This window comes from Oryx dammah, unplaced genomic scaffold (genome assembly GCF_014754425.2).
Source record: "Oryx dammah isolate SB20612 unplaced genomic scaffold, SCBI_Odam_1.1 HiC_scaffold_15, whole genome shotgun sequence".
NCBI classification, from domain to species: Eukaryota; Metazoa; Chordata; class Mammalia; order Artiodactyla; family Bovidae; genus Oryx; species Oryx dammah.
Genome location: NW_024070199.1, coordinates 42,898,270 through 42,920,335, shown reverse-complemented (window position 1 = coordinate 42,920,335; position 22,066 = coordinate 42,898,270). Strand labels below are relative to the sequence as shown.

Genomic DNA, 22,066 nt, shown 5'->3' with positions numbered 1-22,066 from the left:
CCTTAAAGCAGTTAACAGGCTTTCCAGGTAGCTCAGGGGTAAAAAATCTGCCTGCCAATGTAGGAGCTAAAGAAGATGCAGGTTTGAGCCCTGGGTGGGGAAGATCCCCTGGAGGAGGAAATGGCAACTCACTCCAGTATTCTTGGCTGGAAAATCCCCTGGACAGAGGAGCCCCATGGGCTATAGTCCATGGGGTTGCAAAGAATCAGACACGACTGAGGACATAGTAAGTAGTGTCCTAAAGCAATTAGCACCATGCCTGGCACATAGCAAATGCTAAAAAAAAAAAAAAAAAAGAGAGAGAGATAAAGAATAAGATGATGTGATGACTTATTTTACTGGACATAGGTGATGTATCAAATATGTTCTGGGCCTCTTAAGCCTCACAACAGCTCTCTGAAGGTTTTGTCCTTATTGTACAGTGAAGTGCACCTGCTGACTAGGTGTACTAAAGCACTTTGCTCATTCAATGCTCACAACAATCCCCGGTGTAAGTGCTATATATTATAATCCCCATCGTACAGAGGGGGTTACTGAGCGTACGTTAAATAACTTGATCAAAGTTCATAGCCAGCAAGAGAAGCAAGCAGGCGATTTGTTTCCAAGGTCCGTGCTCTTAACCATATTCCCTTTCAGCAACAAGTGAGGAAAACAGGCTTAAAAAGTGAAGAGATTTCCTAAGGAGGACTCCAAGCTGTTTTAAAACCCAGGGATTATCACTAAATCCAGTAGAGGGCGCCCCAAAACACCGCAATCTGTGGGCTAGGCATAGTAGGACAAAACTACCATACCCACAATGCAGTGCGGGCATTAAGGTCCCCTTCCCAGCTTGGCCGTCTGAGGTCTTGCCTGTGTGCTCTCCAAGAGGAATATGTGTATCTGAGCCATTCGAGTCCTTCCCCAATCTTAAAATAGCACGTTAAAAGTTTTTTTCCGTTTCATCTCATCCTTGTCTTACCAGTTGGAGGGCGGAAGGATTGACTCAACGCTACTATTTGTCAGCTTTATTTGTCTTACCCTTACGTGAGGACCCTTAACCTTTAACCCAATATGGCGGCGCCCAGAGCCCCGCTCTTGGTGTAGATCTGAGGTTAACTAAGCTCGGGAACTCCGCATCATGTCGAAGCTAAGCCGGGCCACTCGGGCTCTCAGGAAGCCCGAGGCCGAAGGCGTGATCCGGGCCATCTTGCGGGCAGGCCAGGCCATGCCCGGGCCCCCTCTGGGCCCCATCCTGGGTCAGGTGCAGCCGCGGCAGAAACCAGGCGTGGGAGGCGCGGGAGGGTTGGATCTAGTACACGGGTGAGGGGTGCGGACTGGTCCAGGGCGGCCTCGTTTCAAACCTCGGCTCTGCTGCCCACACACTTTATGGCCTTGGGTTAGTTATACAACCTCTTCGAGGCTCAGCTTCCTCCGTCCTTCGTCAGCGGGCTGTTGAAAGGACAGAGAGGTATGGAGCACACGAATCATCTGGCTCATAAAATGGTAGTTGAATGTGGGTAGAGAGAAGAGGATGGGTATCCTTAGAAACGTGAAGACGGAGGAGAGAAGGGATGGAGCCTCCTGGGTGGAAGGAACCCGGCCCTTCCTCCCCACGCTTACCGCCCTGCCTCCCTCACAGCGAGGCGTCTCCATCAACCAGTTTTGTAAGGAGTTCAACGAGAAGACCAAGGACATCAAAGAAGGCATTCCTCTGCCTACCAAGATTTTTGTGAAGGTGCGGAGTCGGGACTCTGATCCCCAGTTTCCCTATTCTCCTCAAGGCCTGGAGCTGGTCACCTGGAGTTGCTGACTTGGCTCCCCGCTTGGGACAAATCTGTTTTTTTAAAAAATATATTTTTGTTTACTTGGCTGCACCGGGTCTTAGTTGAGGCCATTGTTGGCTGTGCTGGGTCTTGGTTGCTGCCTGCAGGCTGTCTGTAGTTGCGGTGCTCGGGTTTCTGTTGTTGAGCACAGGCTCAGTAGTTCTGGTACACAAGCTTAGGTTGGCATCTGGGATCTTCCCTGACCAGGGATCGAACCCATGTCCCCTGCATTGACAGGCAGATTCTTGAGCACTGGACCCCACCAAGGAAGTCCAGAATCTCTTCTTGATGCCGGGCCCCCCTGTCCCCTTTTACACAGTGGAGACTAGACCATATCTTTCCTGAGTGCACCCTACCGTGTTGCAGATCTTTTTTTTTTTTTTGTCCCTCCAACTTGCCAGGGCTTCCAGAGCAGAGCTGGACCTGGAATAGAGGTGACAGGGACATTTGTTAGCAGTTTGTTTTTCCTGTGGTTTTATGGTCACCACAGGGGCACCATAGGAAGGTGAGCTGAAGTGGGGCGGGCAGGAAGTCAGCAGCTCCTTGGGCTGGGGCAGCAGGGCTTGGGGCAGGCAGGAAGAGTCTCATAACTCTTTTTTTCCCTTAAGCCCGACAGAACATTTGAAATAAAAATTGGCCAGCCCACTGTTTCCTACTTCTTGAAGGCCGCCGCTGGGATTGAGAAGGGGGCCCGGAACACAGGTAAGGGGCAGGCGGGGCTTCTGGGCTTCTGGGGGCCTGGAAGGAAGGAGTGACTCCTGAAGGGCTGCTTGTGCTCTGCTCCCAGGGAAAGAGGTGGCCGGCCTGGTGACACTGAAGCATGTGTATGAGATCGCCCGCGTCAAAGCTCAGGATGACGCCTTTGCCCTCCAGGATGTGCCCCTGTCCTCTGTTGTCCGCTCCATCATTGGCTCTGCGCGTTCCCTGGGTATTCGTGTGGTGAAGGAGTGAGTATCTGGGGGAAGCTCTTTGTGAGAGAAGGGCCTGGAAAGTTCTTGACTCTGGGACAAAGCTGAGGTCCCACTGAGTGGGAGAGTCAGCGTCTGTGTTAAAGGATCTTAGATTCTCATTCATTCATTTGGAATATAATTGTTATGCACCCAGTGTGTATTAGACTGTTCTGGACACTGGATACAGTCCGCAAGGAGGTAGCCATGCTTGGCCTTGCTTTTAAGGAGCTCCCAGTCCAGAGATGGAGGCAGATCCATAATGGAGCATTATACCGCTGGATGGTCAGCCCTGATAAAAGAAACCACCAGTCTTGAGAACAGGGAGTAGGGTTCCTGATTTTGCTTGTGTGTCAATGAAGGCTTTGGCGAGCAGTTGACATCCAAGCAGAGCCCTGGGAAAGGAGGTCAGGAACTAGGGACAAGCATTCCAAGAAGTGGAAAAATCCCTGTGAAGAATGTCAGGTGAAGAGTGAAGCAGAGAAGGTGTGATCTGGGTGTATCACGCTAGAGACAGAGTGGGACATAGTAAGAGGTGAGGCAAACAGGGTCTAGTTGGTTCTCAAATCTAGACCTGATCCTGAGGCCAACAGAGGGCTCCTCGTGGGGCTTTGGGGACCTCAGGAAGGTGAGATGTTGGGTGGGAGAGTGTGTGGCCCAGACGACAGCAGGGTTAGCACTCAGCCCTTCCCTGGCCTCTTGCTGCTGGTGTCATACCGCATGCAAAGGCTGATGGTTGGTTATTTCCCAAGAGGAGCGGGGGTAAGCATGGAGCGGGGTGGGATTTACTTTGCTCAGATCTTTACTTGTTCTGGGAATAACAGCAGTGAGCGAATCTGGTCCCTGCTCTGAGAGACGTACATGTACCGCCTGATGACTTCTTTGTACAAAATGTTTTTGGGCTCAGAGAGCGGGCAGGTTAATCTGCATTGGGATTTAGCTGTTCTAATCCTCCAAGGATAAGGAGGGATTTAAGAAAATAGTAACAGGCAGAGGTGATGGCGGAGTGACACTCCTGGCAGAGAAGAGAGATGAGCAAATGTGTGAGGGCTGGGAGGGTCTTCCCTGTAGCTCAGACAGTAAAGAATCTGCCTGCAATGCAGGAGACCTGGGTTGGGAAGATCCCCTAGAGAAGGCAGTGGCAACCCGCTCCAGTATTCTTGCCTGGAGAATCCCATGGACAGAGAAGCCTGGTGGGCTACAGTCCATGGGTCACAAAGAGTCAGACATGACTAAGCAACTAACACACACATATGGGGGCTGGGACGTCCAGGAGCGGGGAGGGCTCTGAGACAGTGACGTGGGTGCTGTGAGCTCCCACCCGTGACCGGCCCCTCACTCACTGTTTGTTTCTCTGTATTTGCAGCCTCAGTTCAGAAGAGCTGGCAGCTTTCCAGAAGGAGCGAGCCCTGTTCCTGGCTGCTCAGAAAGAGGCGGATTTGGCAGCCCAGGCAGAAGCTGCCAAGAAGTGACCCCTGTCCCCTAGCCTCTAGGATTTTGAAGGGGGCCAGTTGAGAAGGCTGTGCCCAAGGGGAGGAAGGGAGGTCACACCAAGCTGATTATATTTTTCTGATTTTAAATCCTTTATGGTTGTGTCAGAGGATCAAGCCTGAGTAAACGTGTTTGGTCACTTGCTTGCAGTTTCTGCTTTGGGACCCCAGGGAAAGGAACGGTGCTGACGGTAGCTGCTGGGAAGTAGCAGTTTCTCAGATGTGTAGTCTGAGGTTCAACCAGGTAGAACAACTTGCCCAAGGTCTGACCAGACAGAGGAAGGAGAAAATCTTGTCTTTTCTACCTTCCTGGGGGTGAGAGAAGAAAATCCCATGGACAGAGGAGCCTGGTAGGCTGTAGTCCATGGGGTTGCTAAGAGTTGGACACGACTAAAGCGACTTAGCTGCAGCAGCAGCAGCAGGGGTGAGAGAATGGACAGGGCGGGCAGGGGCTGTGGATGTTGGGCTTGCTTCCGTCAGAAAGGCCTCCTGTCTCTGGCGGACTTGGCAGCCTCCACAGAAACAGGCCCTTTTGAAGACTTCAGATCACAGCCCCAAGCAGAGTTGCTACACAGAGTGCCCTGGATCCCAAGGGCTGCCTCATACCTGTCTGTTAAACTGACCCTGACTCAGAGTCAGGTGATACCAAAATGTGAATATTGAGGGGTTTATGGCTACAGACCTGCAGAAGAAGCAAAGCATCAGTAGGTTCCTGCCCACAGTGGGAGAAGTTCTTGGAACCTGGCCTTTTGTTTTCCCATTAGTCATAATACAATGGACTCTTTCTTGTCCTCACAGAGAAGAGAGGAGTCCGGGGAGAAATGGGATTCACATTTACCAAGCACCTGTTATGTGCCAGGCATGTAGTTTTACACCAAGAAGATTTGGAAAGCTTAGAAAAAAAAACCCACAGGAAGGGAAAAGCCTCGAGTAATCCCCTCCCACCCAGATGAGACTCCTGCCAATATTTTGCCATTTATCTTTTCTACTTTGTTTTTTCTTTATATGTAATGCTTTAAGAAAAACAGATTTGGGTCATACTCTATATACTGTTGTATTCTACTTGTAGCTTGGCAATTATTTAGAATACTTTTTCATTATTTCCTTAAATCAGTTTTTGATAGCTACTTAGTGTTTTATCTTATGAGTAGACTATTGTTTAGTTACCAAGCCCTCAACTGTTGGGTAGTTTGTTATTTGCATTAAAAAACAACAAACAAACCCACAGCCCTGCGATGAACATCGTTTGGTCCTCTGCTCCAGGATCTCCTAAACCTGCAATCAGTCGTGTCAGCTGAGGCTGTGGTCTCATCTGAGGCTTGACTGGGGAAGGATCCACTTTCAAACTCATGGGGTTGTTGGCAGCATTTAGTTCTTTCTGAACTGCTGGACTGAGGGCCACAGTTTCTTGCTGGTTGTCAGGTCAGGGGCCCACCTTCAATTCCATTCTCCCAAGCTGTACAGTCTTAGGCAATTACTTATCTATGCTGTGACTTAGATCCTCATCTGTAAGATAGGGAAGATGGTCCCTATCTTAAAAGGTTGCAGGAATAACTCCATATACGGTCAATTAATTTCTGACAAAGGAGCCAAGGATATTCAGTGGGGAAAGGCCTTCAATAAACGGTCCTGGGGAAAGTGGACAACCACACGCCAAAGAATGAAGTTAATTCAGGAACTTCCCTGGTGGTCCAGTGATTACGACTGCACTTCCAATGTAGGGAGCAAGGTTCGATTCCCAGTCAGGAAACAAGATCCCGCAGGCTGCAACTAAGGTCCTGCAGGCTGCAACTAAGGTCCCGCAGGCTGCAACTAAGGTCCTGCAGGCTGCAACAAAGATCTCGTGTGCTGCAACTGAGACCTGGCATAGTCAAATATTTTAAAAAGTAAAGATTGAAAGTAGAGCAAAGACTTGAGCATAAGACCTGAAACCATAAATCTAGAAGAAAACATTGGATTTGGCAATGAGCGTTTTGATTTGATCTCAAAAGCAAAGGCAACAAAAGCAAAGATAAACAAATGGCACATCAAACTAAAAAGCTTCTGCACAGCGAAGGAAGTTATCAACAAAGTGAAAATGCAACCTACAGAATAGGAGGAAAAAATGTTTAAATCATATATCCAGTACTCTTGCCTGGAAAATCCCATGGACGGAGGAGCCTGGTGGGCTGCAGTCCATGGGGTCCGCAAAGAGTCAGACACGACTGAGTGACTTGACTTTCACTTTTCACTTTCATGCATTGGAGAAGGAAATGGCACCCCACTCCAGTGTTCTTGCCTGGAGAATCCCAGGGATGGCTCTCATCTATGGGGTCGCACAGAGTCGGACATGACTGAAGCGACTTAGCAGCAGTAGCAGCAGCAGCATGACTCAATAGCAAAAAAAAAAAAAAATTGAGCATACACATAAACTCTAGTCTCATTCAAGAACAAGCGGTTCTCTCCCTGTACATCTCGTTTAGCCACTGCCGCATTTCTGGGTTTTTTCACCGTAACACTTAAAAGAATCGTCTAAACAGATTGTCTATACTTTTCATCTCCCATTCACTCTTTGCTTAAAATGTTCTTTGTCTCAGTCTTGTGTCTATTATTAAATACACCTACAACAATCTCTATTTGGCTTAGAGTCAGCCTGATCTTTTTTTTTTACATTCTCTCCACCTTTTTCTATCTTTATGAGAGACCACCCAAAGCTTACTCCCAGTGGGTTCCCTCTGCCTGGACTAAACCCAATCAGCCTGCACCTAAAATGGGAAGGTATCTCCAGGGAGAAAGACATCTGGTGATCATCAGCTCACACATGAAGGGCTCTTTCCTCTCTGGAATTTTAGTTCATCTAGTTGTTTTTTCTACAGCTCTATGATGTCTTTGGCAACATGAGTTTTATTAGGGAGAATGGAACTGAGAGTGGCCTCTGACTGACAACCAGCAAGAAACTCAGGCCCCTGGTCTAGTAAAATATGAGTTTTATAATCTATTAATGCTTTTTGAATTATCAGAATGGAATATTGGGTAATAAACTATCACACTTAAGTAACTGGCACTGAATATGACATAATTATACTCCATATGCAGTATATGGCAGTGTGTGTGTGTGTGTGTGTGTGTGTGTGTGTGCTGAGTTGTGTCCCACTCTTTGTGACCCCAAGAACTACAGCCTGCCAGGCTTCTCTGTCCATGGGATTTTCCAGGCAAGAGTACTAGAGTGGATTGCCATTTCCTTCTCCAGGGGATCTTCCCAACCCAGGGACCGAACGCGGGTCTCCTGCCTTGGCAGATGGGTTCTTTACCACTAGTGCCACCTGGGAACCCCAGTATATGCCACTACTTTTTTCTTAAAATAATCATTTTTAATTGCCCTGAATTATAGTAGCCTGTGATACATTAAGAGGCCCAGATCATAGGCAATTCATTTTCAGAAAATGTACAAATGGGCCACCCAGCACATTGTTTTATAATATTTTGCCAAAACAAACAAACATCTCCATATAGCGCTAGGACTTTCTGGCTCTTCCACTTTTCCACCACACTCTTCCTTTTCTGTGGCTGTGCTAGGTCTTTGTTGCTGTGTTGGCGCCTCTCTAGTTTCAGTGAACAGGGGGCTACCCTCCAGCTGCGCTGCATGAGCATCCCATTGCAGTGACTTCTCTCATTGTGGAGCACAGGCTTTAGGATGGGCAAGCTTCAGTAGTCACGGCACGTGGGCTCAGTAGTTGCAGCTCCCAGGCTCTAGAGCACAGGCTCAATAGTTGTGGTGCTCAGGTTTAGTTGCTCCAAGGCCTGTGGGACCTTCCTGGATCAGAGATTGAAACCAAGTCTCCTGCATTGGCAGGTGGATTCTTTATCACTGAGTCTCCAAGGAAGCCCTCGAGTCTGCTTTATCACTGTTACCATTTCATGTTCCCCATAGACGGTCTTGACTTTGTAATTACTTCTTTAAACATGAAAAAATATAGTTGTTTTAAATTAGTGACTGACTACTCCAACAGATGTTACTGTGTATGTTTGCTCTGCAAATTCTTGTTCATATTGTCTTGCTTCCTTGCGCATCTGGTTATCTTTGATTGTGTCCTGCTCAATGCCTGTGACACATTATTTCTGGGAGCTCCTTGAGGCTCAAGATGGATATGCCCTCATCCAGAGAGGTTGGGAATTAGTCCTGCCAGCATCAGACACTACAAAAGTCCTGATGCTCATCTCATCCCAGTCTAAATAAACATCAACCCTTCATCCAATTGCTAAAGTCAGAGATACAAGGCGCCTCTCGTTTCCCCATTCCCACTTTAAATGCCTTAGCAAATCATGTCAGTTCTGTGTCCAAAATGGGCTTCCCTGGTGGCCAAGATGGCAGAGAATCTGCCCGTAATGCAGGAGGCTCGGGTTCAACCCCTGGGTCAGGAAGGTCCCATGGAGAAGGGAATGGCAAGCCACTCCAATATTCTTGCCTGGAGAATTCCATGGACAGAGGAGCGGGCTGCAATCCACGGGGTTGCAAAGAGTCAGCTACGACTGAATGAATGGCTAACACACGTCTCCAAAGTAGCCCAAATCCAGTCCTTCACTTCCGTTCATACCTGGTGAAAGCTCTCGTTTCTTCCTGCCTGCACCACTGCAGGAGCCGACCTGGTCTCTTGGCTTCCACTCTTGCCTCCTCCAATCCTTTCTCCACACATTGTCAGAGGGTTGGCTTTAATATGTGAGTCAAATCATGTCATTCTGCTTAAATCTCCTCAGTGGATTCCTACTGCATGTGGAGATAAAACCTAAGTTTCCTGTCATGGTTTTAGGCCCTGAGTAATCTTTCCCCTCCTCTCCAACATCTCCTCCTCTGGCTGGCCTGGATCCAGCCACACTGATTTCCTTGCTAGTCCTTAAGCAGGTGAAAGCCTTTCCCATCTCCGCTTGCTTTCCTTTGGCCTGGAACATTCTTACTCCTGTTTCTCGTCTCTGAGGTCTTAACTCAATGTTACCTCCTAAGAAAAGGCTTCCCGTCACCACACTCTAAGTCAGGACTCTAACTGCAGCTGTGGTTCTCTACCAAAGCAGCAGCTCTGTCCTTGACTGCGTGTACTGTATGCGCCTTTGAGATTTTATTCACTTTTTGTTGGATCTACCCATGGCTGCTTCAGCCTCTTCAGCTGAAGAAGCTGATGTTGAATGGTTCTATGAAGACCTACAAGACCTTCTAAACTAACATCAAAAAAGATGTCCCTTTCATCATAGGAGATTGGAATGTAAAAGTAGGAAGTCAAGAGATACCTGGAGTAACAGGCAAGTTTGGTCTTGGAGTACAAAATGAAGCAGGACAAAAGCTAAGAGTTTTGACAAGAGAACACACTGGTCATAACAAAGACCATCTTCCAACAATTCAAGAGGTGACTCTGCATATGGACATCACCAGACGGTCAGTACCAAAATCATATTGATTACATTCTTTGCAGCTGAAGATGGAGAAGCTCTATACAGTCAGCAAAAACAAGGCCAGGAGCTGACTGTGGCTCAGATCATGAACTCCTTATTGCAAAATTCAATCTTAAATTGAAGAAAATAGGGAAAACTGCTAGACCATTCAGGTATGACCTAAATCAAATCCCTTATGATTATAGAGTGGAAGTGATAAATAGATTCAGGGGATTAGACCTATACAGTGCCTGAAGAATATGGCTGAAGGTTCATAACACTGTACAGGAGGTGGTGACCAAACCCATCCCCCAAAAAAGAAATGCAAGAAAGGCAAAATGGTTGTCTGAGGAGGCCTTACAAGTAGCAGAGAGAAGAATACAAATGAAAGGCCAGGGAGAAAGAGAAAGATATACCCATCTGAATGTAGAGTTCCAAAGAAGAGCAAGGAGAGATAAGAAAGCCTTCTTAACTGAACAGTGTAAAGAAATAGAAGAAAACAATAGAATAGACAGACAGAAGATCTCTTTTCTATTCTCAAAAGAATAGAAGGAAAAAGATCTCTTCAAGAAAATTGAAGATACCAAGATAACATTTCATGCAAAGATGGGCACAAAAAAGGACAGAAACAGCATGGACCTAACAGAAGCAGAAGATATTAAGAGGTGGCAAGAATTCACAGAACTATGCAAAAAAAGATCTTAATGACCTGGCTAATCATGATGGTGTGGTTGTTCATCTAGAGCCAGACATCTTGGTGTGTGAAGTCAAGTGGACCTTAGGAAGCATTACTACAAGCAAAGCTAGTGGAGGTGATGGAATTCCAGCTGAGCTATTTCAAATCTTCAAAGATGCTGCTGCTAAAGTGCTGCAGTCAATATGTCAGCAAATTTTGAAAACTCAGCAGTGGCCACAGGACTGGAAAAGGTCAGTTTTCATCCCATTTCCAAAGAAGGGCAATGCCAAAGAATGCTCAAACTACCATATGACTGTGCTCATTTCACATGCTAGCAATGTTCAAAATCCTCCAAGCTAGGCTTCAACAGTATGTGAACCAAGAACTTCCAGATGTACAAGCTGGATTTAGATAAGGCAGAGGAACAAGAGATCAAATTGCTAACATCCATTAGATCATAGAAAAAGCAGGGGAATTCCAGAAAAACATCTACTTCTGCTTCATTGCCTACACTAAATCTTTTGACTGTATGGATCAGAACAAACTGGAAAATTCTTCAAGCGATGGGAACATCATTCCACCTAACCTGCCTCTTGAGAAACCTGTATGCAGGCCAAGAAGCAACAGTTAGAACTGGACATGAAACAAAAGGACTGGTTCAAAATTGGGAAAGGAGTATGTCAAGGCTGTATATTGTCACCCTGCATATTTAATTTATATGGAGAGTACATCACACGAAATGCCAGGCTGGATGAAGCACAAACTGGAATCAAGATTGCTGGGAAAAATATCAACAACCTCAGATATGCAGATGATACCACCCTTAGGTCAGAAAGCAAAGAGAATTTAAAGAGCTTCTTGACAAATGTGCAAGGGGAGAGTGAAAAAGCTGACTTAAAACTTAACATTCAAAAAACTAAGATCGTGGCATCTGGTCCCATCACTTGTTGCCCTAATAACTCACTGGGAGCGAGTGATGAGAATGAAGACAGAACACGAAATCTGGTGCAATGGGTCAGGGGACCTGCAGCCTCTATTGGACTGAGGTGCAGAGTCCACTCAGTCTGGCTTTTATTCCTAACTGCAGACTACAAGACTTTCCCGGATCTTATCTCTCTCAAGACACAGGCCGTGTTAATCACCTACTCCTAGGTGTCGTGGACTACACTGACATAGTCCAGATATCCTGTGTTTACCCTAGGTTGTTCCCTTCTGGGCTAGTCTCAGGAACAGTTAGCAAGTACACAGGCAGCGTTCATGCCTGGCACTGACTCGGCATTCCAAGGTCCATGCTTTCATGATCCCAGTCATACTGCCTTCTGGGTCTGGCCTTGGGGTTTGTAACAAGGAGATTATTCTTAAGGAGAATGTGAAAGATAATCATTAACATAATTTCTTAATATATGCTGTTTTTCCAGATGCTATTTCTGTGAAATTTCTCAAGGTTGTGAAAGTACATTATTAGGAATTCCCATTACAATCACTCATGGCAAATAGATGGGGGAAAGTGAAAGCAGTGACAGATTGTATTTTCTTGAGCCCTAAAATCACTGTGGATGGTGACTGCCGCCATGAAATTAAAAGACACTTGCTCTTTGGAAGGAAAGCTATGACCAACCTAGACAGCATATTTAAAAGCAGAGACATCACTTTGCTGACAAAAGTCTATGGTTTTTCCAGTAGTCATGCACAGATGTGAGAGTTGGACCATAAAGAAGACAGCACTGAAGAATTGATGCTTTCAAACTGAGGTGTTGGAGAAGACTCTTGAGAGTCCCTTGGACAGCAGGGAGATCAAACCAGTCAGTCCTAAAGGAAATCAACCCTGAATATTCATTAGAAGGCCTAAGGCTGAAGCTGAAGCTCCACTACTTTGGCCACCTGATGTGAAGAGCCAGCTTATTGGAAAAGACCCTAATTCTGGGAAATATTGAGGGCAGGAGGAGGAGGGAGTGACAGAGGATGAGATGGTTAGATGGCATCCTTGGCACAATGGACATGAGTTTGAGCAAACTCCAGGAGATAGTGAAAGACAGGGAAGTCTGGTGTGCTGCAGTCCATGGGGTTGCAAAGAGTAGGACCCAACTTAGCTACTGAACAACAGTAACAACCCACAACTAGAATGTAAGCTCTGTGGGCCCAGGGATCTTTATGTTTTTTTTTTTTTTAAACTTTTTATTTGGCGGCCTTGGATCAGTTGCAGCATGCAGGATCTTCATTGCTTCATGTGGGATCTTTTGTGGCAGTTCACAGACTCTCTTGTGGTGTGTGGGCTCACTTGCTCTATGGCGTGTGGGATCTTAGTTCCCGGGCCAGGGATGGAACCCATGTCCCCTGCATTGCAAGGCAGAGTCTTAACCACTGGAGCAGCAGAGAATCCCTGCTTTGGCTGTTCACTGCTGTTTCCCTAAGCACCCAGAACAGTCCCTGGCACATGTAGATTTTGTAGATATTTACCACATTAAAAAATAAGGATGCAGAGCCAGCCCTTGAGGTCAGTCTCTATGCCCCCAAACTTGAACCTTTTCTCTTACATTCTGCTCCCAGGACAGAGTTTGGTATTGATGGGAAGGAAACTGGCTTAGGTTTTGATCTGGCTTCTTCAGCAATTCTGGGGGTGCCATCTGGGCACGTTCTTTCCTCTCCAGCCTCAGTTTATCCATGTGTTCTAAGCTCTGATGGTCTGAGTCACAGGGACCTTGCCAGAGAGAGAAACAGAAGCAGATCCTCCTCTGTCCAGCAGGTGGAGCCATTGGCTCTCCTGGACTTGGTGGCTGGACTCCTATTCAATGAATGCTGAGATGGCTTCAGATCAAAACACACACTCTACTATCACCTACTGCCACCACCGCCAAACACCAGAGAGGTGGTTCTCTATTCTCACATATTTTTAATTTTTATAATGTTCTTTTATTTAGTTTTGCTTTTTAAAGAAACTTTAAATTTCAGAATAGATTCAGATGTACAGATCCGTGAAAATAGTAATTTCCGTATACTCCATACTTATTATTTCCTGTATTATTAATACTGTGCACTTATGTGGTACATTTGTTACAATTAATGATCAAACATCAATACATTATTGTTAACTAAAGTCCACACTTTATTCAGGTTTCCTTAGTTTCTGTGGGTTTTTTTGTTTTTGTTTTTGGCCATGCCATTCAGCATTTGAAACCTTGGTTTCCCGATCAGGGATTGAACCCATGTCCCCAGCATGGGAAGCACAGGGTCTTAACCACTAGACTGCCAGGGAAGCCTCTTAGTGTTTAACCTATGTCCTTTTTGCTGTTCCAAGATCCTATCTAGAATATATTATATTTTGTCATCATGTTTCCTTAGGCTCCTGTTGACTGTTGCAACTTCTCAAACTTGAACTGATTTTGCTCACCCTTGATTTTGAGGACAACCAGGGAGGTTTACAGGGTTCAGTCGACTGAGCAACTGAACTGAACTGAACTGATTGCAAAATCATTGCCACAATAAGTTTAGCTAACAAACCAGAGAGGTTTTTAGATGGAACTCTAGTATATGTCTTGAGTTTATGATCACTTAAGATTCCAATGTGAAAGATACAACTCTTGGGCCTCTGCGGAACTTAGTGGTAGAAATTGCTGACTTTCCACCCAAATCCTTGGGCTGATCTTCAGAAGTGGTCCTCTCGATAAAATATTTCTAGTGTGTCTGCTATGTGTCTGACCCTGTACTTGGTTGGGGGTAGAGCAGGTACAGAGTCTTCTTAGGGCTCACAGGAGTAAGTTTTTTCCCCTTTGGGCCATGATGCCCGCCATGTGGGGTCTTAGTTCCCCAACCAGAGATTGAACCTGTGTCCTTTGCAGTGGAAGCACAGAGTCTTAACCACTGAACCACCAGGGAAGTGCCTGTAGGCCAATTCTTTTAACTTGGAGAACAGATGCACAGGAAAGTTAAGGACAAGACTGCACCTTCCTGTTTCACCCAAGGATGTGTTCAAGGTAGAAAAAAGTCATCAGTTCAGTTCAGTCGCTCAGTTGTGTCTGACTCTTTGTGACCCCATGGACTGCAGCACGCCAGGCCTTCCTGTCCATCGCTAACTCCCAGAGTTTACTCAAACTCACATCCATTGAGTCAGTGATGCCATTCAACCGTCTCATCCTCTACGTCCCCTTCTCCTCCTGCCTTCAATCTTTCCCAGCATCAGGGTCTTTTCTAATGAGTCAGTTCTTTGAATCAGGTGTCTAAAGTATCGGAGTTTCAGCTTCAGCATCAGTCCTTCCAATGAATATTCAGGACTGATTTCCTTTAGGATGGACTGGTTGGATCTCTTTGCAGTCCAAGGAACTCTCAAGAGTCTTCTCCAACACCACAGTTCAAAAGCATCAATTCTTTAGCGCTCAGCTGTCTTTATAGTCCAACTCTCACATCCATATGTGATTACTGGAAAAACCATCCCTGGAATGTCTTCCTTCCCATAGGACCTCAGAAGTGCATGGGCTCAGAGCTGGAGAGTTTGGAGTAAGAGGAGGTTTGCAGAATTCTCAGTGTTGAGCTCTCAGTTCCTGGAATCTAGCCTGTTTATTTCACTGATTTGGGGTGGGGGCCTTCCCCACCTTGAGAAAGTAACTTGTGAGCCTTTTCAGTCACATTGACTTCTAATTCACTTTAATAACTTAGACCTTTCTGTGCTCCTCACCTTATAGGAGGCCCCATCTTTGGGAGCATCTTTGGGAGGTCAGGGATATTTTCTTTAACTCCATTTCACCTTCAAAGAAGCTGAGGCTCAGGTCACACTTGGCAAATAGTTGGTGGAGGTGGGATTTGAATCCAGGTCTTTCTGTCTTAATTTTCATTCCTGCCCCCACCATACTCTGTGGTTGTTGACCCTCAAGCTTGGATGAAGACAGTGTTTTTGGAAACCTTTTCTCTTGACTAAGTTATATTCTGCTCAGGAGTTCAGGGTCCGCTCTAGCTCCCAGAGCTGGAGGGGAAGAGGCCCCTGCTCCCACCTAAGCCTGCCCTTCTCAGGGAATCTGGGATGGACGATTTGAGATGATGATTCATGGGCTCTGGGGGCAGAGGGGACAGGCCAGGGCTTGGACACAGATGACATGGAGATGTCGCCCACCTGTGCCTCTCACTACCTGTGGGGCAAATCCCCTTTTACCTCTGATCCTCAATTTCTCCATCAATGAAATACACCTGTCCAGAGGCTTTATTGTAGTGAATAAGTGATATAAAAGTGTCAGCTAAAAGCTGCATGCAGGGCTTGTGGAGAGGTGGAGAGGTTACCATCTCCAATGAGAAGATCTGGGGCCTTAAATCCAGGGAACTTGCTTGCCTGTAGGGCCAGGCTGAAGAAAGAAACTCATGTCCTGAAACTTCACACTCACATCCAGGAAAATGCCTAGCTGGATCCCCTACCCACCCCAGACCTTTCTGCCCCCTCCCACACTGGGAGGACTGGAAGTCTGGACCAGAGACAAGACTCCAATACCCTCTAGCACCGGACGCCAAAGCATCTTGAAGCTAAGACGTAGCATCTGTTTCAGCTCCCAGCTCTTAGCACAGGGTGGACCACATGTAGAACACTTAGGTGTTGCTTGAATGAATGAGTAAATGAATGAATGAGTACATGAGTGAACAAAGAAATGCCAGGGCTGTCAGCGCATCTCAAGTTTCCCTCCTGACCCCAAGACTCCTGTCGGGGCCTCTCAACCTTCTTGAATCCCCACTCTACCCCTTTCACAGAAGAGCTCGACACCAGGGGTACCAAAAAGGCAAACTGGACTTTATTATAAAGTTGGCTACAAAGTCACCGCAGCACCACGAGGTGGCCACCTGGGCAGGCCCAGGCAGTCGGGCAGCCGGGTGAGTCCCGCACCAGGTACACGCACTCGTGCAAGCACACGTGTGACGGCGGCAGGTCTGCCTTCCTCCATCGGAAAGGAACGTAGCGTCTCTTCGCGCCCCCCACCCCAGGTGCGGGGCGCAAAAGTCACAAGAAGGGCCGCCAGGGCGGCAGAGTCCATCGGAATTGAAATCCCGTTACTGGTGTGTAGAGAATTCTACGTGGGTGTCAAGAGCCCCTCAGGGCACAGGCTGGCCCGGATGGGCACTGCCTTTCCCCCACCAAGACCCAGGGGTGACTTGGCCCCCAGGAGTGGAGAACTGGCCCAGGCCCATGGGGCAGCGCGGGGCGGGGGAAGTGAGACTCCCCCATTCTCCGCTTGAAATCCCATTCAAGGAAACTCACTACGAGTGAATACAGATTGAAATGGAAACTGGGATCGTTTGATGTCTCTAAATTTTAAAAAGAAGCTCCCCTCCCTTGTCCTCCCACCTCCCCCCCCAAATCCTGCAGGGCCTGGGGAATCAGATCTATCCCCCTCTGGCCCCCAGAATCCCCCCAACAATCCCGGGGGGGTGGAGAACGGCTCCACGTCTTGATGACAATATGCCATACTTGACGACGTTAAGTCACAGACTTATTCAAAACGTTGGTTCCCCTCCACTTCCATCTGCAGAGAAAGAGAGAGAGAGACGTACAGTCAGTTAGGCTTATTAGGAGAGATAGGCTGAGGGTGTGTGTACCACTGGCACATGGGATGGGCTTCAAATATGTTGGTCCCATGACTGATCACCAGGGGCTCAGCAGATAAAGGAGCAATTTGGATGAATGGAGTGAAACTATGGCTGTTGTTTGGAAAGGATGGGGCCATAGCAAGGACTCTCTCATGGGACCAAGGGCTGAGTCCCACTGTCTTTCTCAAAGTCCTCTCAAGTCTCACTCTGTATTCCCTTTAGGGGCAAAGAATACTGGCTTAGAGCTCTAATTCTTCTTCCATCAATTTGTTGTGTGACCCTAAGCAAGTTTCTTTAACTCTGGGACCTTGATTATCTTCATTTGTAAAATGGGTTGGAATAGCAGACCTAGGTCCCTCATAGAGTTAGGAAGCACCAACTATTATTCAAGATTCTTTTCTACTTTATCCCACACCCTAACCTCTGCCCTCAAGGCCTACTTATCCAGAACTTCCATATTATTTTCCCTTAGTACTTGCTCTACACAGCAAGTGAAGTTATCCTAACAACTAGAATAATAAATATCTAATAAAACTGAGGTGCAGAGAGGGGAATTTACTTGTCTAGCTCCACCCAGCGCCTTCTTGGCAAGACAGGAACTTGAGTTCTTGAACATTTGGGCTGGACTCACCTTTATGGAAGCTGTCTTGAACTTGGCTCTGGAGTTGATGCAACTCATCAGTAAACCCATCGTAGGGGAATGCTGAGACACCTGTCTCAAAGGCGGTTTCATATGTGGCCAGGTCCTCCAGGAAGCTGCGGTCTTCTGGGGACAGGTTGTTGCAAGGCGATGGGGCCCCTCCAGGGACCGCTGCCTCGGGATCCTCAGACTCCCATTCCCCATTGGGGTCTGGGGTAGAGAGATCCATGAAGATGTCTTCCACGGGCGTCTCTTCCAGGAACAGATCAGGGTCAGTCAGGAAATCCAGATCCTGGCATTTCCAGGGTTTCAGTTCCAGGCTGAGCACAGGGGGACCAGCCCCCGACAGGGAAAGGTTAGAGTCCAGGGGCTCCAGCCCCCCAAGTGGTTCCAGCCCACCCGTGCCAGCTTCAGCCGAGAAGGGTCGGTCCATGCCCTGAGCCAACTGGCTGATCTGCTGAATGAGACGGTCTATCTCACTCTGCTCCTTCTCAGAATAGTGGAAAAAACTCTGCTTGACTGGCGAGGCCTCAGGTGTAAGCAGGCCTTCGGGCACAAGGGGGACATCCACAGAGAGGGGACCCCGGAGCTGGGCTAGGGCCAAGAGTGTGCAATCCCCATTACCAGGGCTGCTAGGACTTGGGGGCAACTTCTCATAGAGAAAACTGCATCCCTCCTGGGCGAAGTAAGTCTTGCTGGAATTGGGGCTCAGTTGTTCTGGGAAAGTTTGCCTGGGGCTGTTCAGGTGTGCTTGGAATGATGTGCTGGGAGAAGTTAGCTGCTCCTGGGCAGGGCTGCTCAGAGGCTCTGGGAAGGTGGCAGTGCTGGGAAGCAGCTGGTCTGGGAAGGTGGAGGTGCAAGGATCTTCATAGCTTCTGGCTGAGGTTTCAGTCAGTTGTCCTTGTAGTGGGCTAGTCAGTGGATCTGGGAAAGTTGCACTGTTGGGCGTCAATTGATCAGAGAAGGTCACGGTGCTTGGAGTCAGCTGTTCTTGTAGAGAGCTGGATGGAGTGGGCATGTGGGTCTGGAAGGGCTCGTGGAGGCTGAAGAGGAAGGCACAGCCTCCTGGCTGGTGGGGTGTGTAGGGTGGCGTGCACACAAGGTCCTTGCTCAGGTCTGCTTGAAGAGAAGGCTGAGGGCCTGATGGGAATGTCAGGTAACTGAAGCCAAGGTCTTTGGGTGCTCGGGGAAGCTCTTCTGATGTTGAGACAGCACCTAGCTCAGGAGCACTGGGGAAACTGGTGCTTCTTGGAGGCCCCATGGTGAAGAGTGGATTAGGGTTGGAGCACTGCTCCTGGGAGAGGATGTTCTCTGGGAATGAGGGCAACATGGTCGGGGTGCCCAGGACATAGGCTGCCTGGGTTTCTTCAGAATTCAACTGCTGGCGGAGGCTCCAGGCTTCCATGTCACTGGAGAGGAAAGAAGAGGCAGCTGGTAAGGGTCTGGTGTCCATTCCCAGAGTTCTCTGATTTGTATCTCTTCCTCCACCTTGGCTGCCTCCCAGGCCCCTGCCTTGCAGCTCACCTGATTGGGTAGTTATTGGCAGTAATGGGGCCCTCTGGACCTTCTGAATATAAAAGGCAGTAAATCCATGCCCAGCCTCCAGGCTTAGCCAGCAGTCTCACCACCATCTCTGCCTGAATATCTCCGCTTTCAGCCACTGAGGGGAAAGAAGAGGTGCAGAGTTAGAACAACCATCAGACAGCACCGCCCCAGCTCCCCACTTGCCGACTGACCTCTCCACTGAATTAGGGTATCCATAACACCTTCTTTTCTGACTGCCCTCACCTGCACCATTCAACCCCCCATTTTGACCTCACCACTCAGAGTCCCCTAGTTCTGATTCTATTCTCACCTTGACTCCTTATCCTAATGCTCACCCTATGGCATTAAAAAATGTGAGCCTCTGATATCCCCCCAACTTCAATCTTGGTCACAGCCCTTCTTGGTCAGATTTCCCATGCCCTTCCCCACTCCCTGTCTTTTCCTCAGCCTCTCTGGACACTCACACAAGCGGTAGTGTTGAGTAGAAGCGTGGCCCAGGTCCTCAGGGTGTAGCAATCCATACCATGATTTACAGAGCAGCTCACTGCGCTCAAAGCCCAGGTAGATTAGGACACTGGGAAGGTGAAAAGGATGAGATCAGCTTTCTGTTTTCCCTGCTTGATACCCAGGCATCTCCCTCCCCCATTCCCAGGTCTTCTACACCCTTAGATTTCATTCTCCCTGCCCCTGACTCCAGAAGCTAGGGTCCCCTCATTCTGACCTGCTTTTCTTCTGGGGCCTGAATACTCTGGGCTTACCTCTCTGAGATATCCAGAAGGGCCAGGTCCTTAGCATGACGACTCTGGAACATGGCGAGGAAGAGTGAGGCTGGGCCAGGACCAGGGCCAGGGCCAGGGCCAGGGCGGGGTCTTGTCTCCAGTGGAGCGCAGAAAGCTGTGAACACAGGATTTCCTGCCCAGTAGGCCCCAGGTGGGTGAGCATGGAATCGACCTCGAATAAGCACCAGTTTGTTGCCTGCACTCTGGCGCCTGAGGGACTTGGAGGTGTTGAAGCGACAGCGGAAGAGGCGATCTGGGTGAGTGAAAGAAAAACTAGTGAGAAGGTGAATGGCTGAGAGACAAAAATGGGAAGGAGCAGGGCAGCAGGACGGATATTGAATTGAGAAAGAAGGGTGTTCTCACCAGTATCCAGGGCAGAGGGCAGGGCGAGTTGCTGGCGCACAGTTAGGTGGTCAGCTGGATCAATGATGTCATAGATACTGTCACCCTGGGCAACCAGGTCCACCTGGAGAAAGTTAAAGGAGAGATGACCATTAGTGAAGGCAACAAAAGCCAATCTTTGGCATAGAGCATCTTGTAGGGTATAACTACCCCTCCCCAGTAATCCTCAGACTCTCAGGATGGGAAAACTCATCGTGTCCCCATCTGCACTGCAGTCCAAGCTGAAAGGATCCTCAGCACTCACCATGGAGTGGCCCAGATGCTCGCTCACACTCTCAGACAGATATAGCAGCTTCCCCTCTGCTGTGAACACAAGCAGAAATCCAGGTAGTGCCGCCACTATGTCTTCAAGCTCTTGAGCTGAGAGAAGCCCTGTGGAGCCCGCCAGAGGAGTGCCTGAAGAGTGAGAAGACAGAGTGAATCGGGAGTAAGACCAGGAAGCAAAGCAGAAGTGAGAGACTTTTGGATCGAGTTTCTCATGGACCTGCTTCTGCACACACCTGTTGACCTACTGCCCACAGCTCTTGCCCGGGAAACCTGTTGCTGGATCTCTCCAGCTGGCGAGCCCTTCGACTTCTAAGTCGGGGCTGAGGGTTTGGCGGGTCTGTGTTTCAGGACCACGGACAGCGCTCTAATGCCAACCGAACGTTCAGCACCGCGGGCAGAGCCTTGCAACCCGGTGATGCTGTCAGCACCGTGGACAGCGCTTCACCGGCTGCAGATGAGCCCTTCCATGATAGCGAGCAGAGGGTGTGCTTCCCCAGGCTTTGGCTCCGTCCCTGCAACTTCCCAAGCTCCCCTCCCCTGGCTCCCGGAACGCTTCCGCTCTGGTGAGGACTGGGACCATTCTGTCCTGACTCTCCTGCTCCCGTAAGTCTGGCTCTAGGGACACTATCCAGGCTCTCTAACATTTATTCAGTACTAAGGTGAGGTTTGGACAGAACTCAGGAGGCAAAGTAGGAAGTCCTGAGTTCTCCAAGTTCCTTCTCACCCTCAGATCGCAGACACGCTTCCCTAGACTCGCGGCAGTCCCAGAGGGTTCCCTCAGCTTCCTTCTCTCTGAGGCTTCCCAGCTCGAGTCTCAGCCCCGGTTTGCTCACCTCCAGCGAAGAAGACTCCCTTGCGAGTGTAGATGCAGGCAAGACTCATAATGTGCAGGTAGGACAGCCGGACCTTGTCCGCTTCGGCCAGCGGCAGCAGCTCCTTGAGGTTCCGGATCTCAGCGTTGATCTGGTCGCGGCGCGCCTTGGAGGCGCCCTTGGTGGAGCGGTACATGACTAGCGGCTGCGGAGCTCCAGCTCAGGCGCTCCGAACACCTGCGTTTCTGTCCCGACGCACCGGTGGCTTCCTCCTCCTTGCTTTCCCGTCTCTCGCTCAGGCTCCTTCTCTCTCTGTCTCTCCTCTCCTGGGCTCCGCTCGGTTGCGCTGCCTCTTTCGCCTGCCTGGTTCCGCCTTATATAGCTCCCGTCAGGCGTGGGGGGCTCGCTTTAGAGAAAGGGGGGGCGGGAGGCTGGGCTAAGCAAGCTGCAGCGGGAGCGGCTGGCTGAGGTAGGGGGGAGCGCGCTCCTCCTCCCTCCCAGGCTTCCGACGTCATCCCGTGACGTAGAGCGAGAGCGGGAGGGGTGCCGGGCGGGGGGGGAAGGGGGGAAACAGAGGCTGCGGAGGGGGGCCACGGCTGGCAGCAGCTCAGCCCAGAGGCAGGCGTTGCTTTAGGAAGGCCTGAAAGGGGGTGCAGGGACCCAGGTGTCCAAGTGTATTCTGCTGAAGGGCCAGGGCTAGGGTTGAGGCTGTCTGAAGCCCCTGGCAGGAGAGTGTGAAGAGGACGGT

The 22,066-nt window shown here is 48.9% G+C and overlaps 2 protein-coding genes across 5 annotated transcripts; one reads left to right on the top strand and one right to left on the bottom strand.

The window, feature by feature from the left end:
- Positions 1 to 1,010: 1,010 nt before the first annotated feature.
- Positions 1,011 to 4,381, top strand: MRPL11 (mitochondrial ribosomal protein L11). 3 transcript variants are annotated; one of them, XM_040256371.1, is made up of 5 exons: positions 1,011 to 1,240; positions 1,619 to 1,714; positions 2,411 to 2,504; positions 2,590 to 2,749; positions 4,116 to 4,381. In XM_040256371.1, the coding sequence occupies exons 1-5, from the start codon at positions 1,118 to 1,120 to the stop codon at positions 4,219 to 4,221; spliced, it is 579 nt and encodes a 192-aa protein (XP_040112305.1). In that variant the 5' UTR covers positions 1,011 to 1,117; the 3' UTR covers positions 4,222 to 4,381. The 3 variants fall into 3 exon arrangements, 2 of the variants coding, with proteins under 2 accessions (XP_040112305.1, XP_040112307.1); XR_005723689.1 differs by having other exon boundaries at positions 1,037 to 1,447; XM_040256373.1 differs by lacking the exon at positions 1,619 to 1,714 and having other exon boundaries at positions 1,034 to 1,240.
- An 11,680-nt stretch (positions 4,382 to 16,061) lies between these two features.
- On the bottom strand, positions 16,062 to 21,710 carry NPAS4 (neuronal PAS domain protein 4). 2 transcript variants are annotated; one of them, XM_040256369.1, is made up of 8 exons: positions 21,340 to 21,710; positions 20,484 to 20,635; positions 20,201 to 20,303; positions 19,817 to 20,090; positions 19,523 to 19,632; positions 19,038 to 19,173; positions 17,505 to 18,922; positions 16,062 to 16,809 (listed from the first exon to the last, which is right to left on the bottom strand). In XM_040256369.1, the coding sequence occupies exons 1-8, from the start codon at positions 21,512 to 21,514 to the stop codon at positions 16,781 to 16,783; spliced, it is 2,397 nt and encodes a 798-aa protein (XP_040112303.1). In that variant the 5' UTR covers positions 21,515 to 21,710; the 3' UTR covers positions 16,062 to 16,780. The 2 variants fall into 2 exon arrangements, with proteins under 2 accessions (XP_040112303.1, XP_040112304.1); XM_040256370.1 differs by lacking the exons at positions 19,523 to 19,632; positions 20,201 to 20,303; positions 20,484 to 20,635; positions 21,340 to 21,710 and having other exon boundaries at positions 19,817 to 20,076.
- Positions 21,711 to 22,066: the final 356 nt, after the last annotated feature.